Here is a 1,306-nt window from a genome sequence, read left to right on the forward strand (position 1 = left end):
GAAGGAATTTAAAGGAATAGAGGGCCCAGTTGGCCTGATGAACTGGGTAGCCAAGATGCAGAGCTGCTTCAAAATTTGTAGATGCACGGAAGATCAAAAGGTGACTTATGCTGCTACAACCTTTGTGGACTATGCATTGCATTGGTGGGAGTCTGAGTGTGCAATCAGAGGTGATGAGGATATTGCTGCCATGACCTGGGAGCAAATGAAGAAGATGATGATGGATAAGTACTGTACACAATCAGAGATGAACAAACTAGAATCAGAGTTTCTGAGGATAAGGCAAGGCTCGTTGTCGATTCAAGAATATGTTAATGATTTTCTTCAAAAAACAAGATTCACCAGTTACCAGGTGGCTACTGAGGAGAGAAAGATAGGTCGTTTCAAGGACGGCTTAAGAATCGAAATCAAACGGTACGTAGACATGACCAAGCCGACCATGTTTGTCCAAGCAGTAGAGATGGCAAAGGTAGCAGAAGAGAACAACGCTAGGGAGAATTATGATAGAAGGGATGCAAAGAGAAAATGGGAAGGGTCGAACAGGCCCGACAAGAAACCCAAATGGACTCCGACTACGGCAAAAACATGAAGCGAGGAACTCACTATTCCCCAATGTAACATATGCAACAAGAGACATAGGGGAGAGTGCAGAGCGAGAAGCCTGACATGCTACAAATGTGACAAACCTAGGCACACCGCGCGAGAGTGCCCAGAAGGAAAAACTTGTTACGAATGTGGGGCTGCGGGACATATACGACCTGACTGCCCAAAGCGTCAGAATAGTGTGACACCCCACGAGAAGACAGCGAATAAAGGATTTGGAAGGAGATCGGAGAATAGGAAGGAGCTACCTAAGGGACGCGGCCGAGCTTACAACATGACCTTGGAGGAGGCCAAGGAAACGCCCGACGTCATATCCGGTATGTTCCCTATCAACAATGTGTATGCACATGTATTATTTGATTCGGATGCAAACGGTAGTTTTGTGTCTACCACCTTATGCCACTGTCTGAATAGGAGTGCCTATAGACTAGACAAAACCTACACTATAGAAACAGCAGACGGTAGTCAGTGTAAGGTAGACGAAGTATTTGATAAATGCACAATCGTTATAGATGGGAAGGATTTCCCCGTTAGGCTTATGCCGATGCGCTTAGGGGGTTTTGACGTGGTCTTAGGGATGGATTGGTTGTCCAACAATCATGCGCAAATAGTATGTAATAAAAATATGATCAAGATTCAAACCCCGAAAGGAGAAGCAATTCATGTTTACGGCGATCGAAAGAAGTGTGGCGTGGGGCTAATC

The 1,306-nt window shown here is 45.4% G+C and overlaps 1 protein-coding gene across 1 annotated transcript; it reads left to right on the forward strand.

Annotated features, from left to right (window-relative positions):
- The first annotated feature begins 55 nt into the window (after nt 1–55).
- Nucleotides 56–589, forward strand: LOC112504856. The gene has a single exon (XM_025108816.1). It carries the CDS (start codon nt 56–58, stop codon nt 587–589), a length of 534 nt encoding a protein of 177 aa, XP_024964584.1.
- The last annotated feature ends 717 nt before the right edge of the window (nt 590–1,306 follow it).

Source organism: Cynara cardunculus, unplaced genomic scaffold (genome assembly GCF_001531365.2).
Source record: "Cynara cardunculus var. scolymus isolate 2C unplaced genomic scaffold, CcrdV1 Un_Scaffold_7134, whole genome shotgun sequence".
NCBI classification, from domain to species: Eukaryota; Viridiplantae; Streptophyta; class Magnoliopsida; order Asterales; family Asteraceae; genus Cynara; species Cynara cardunculus.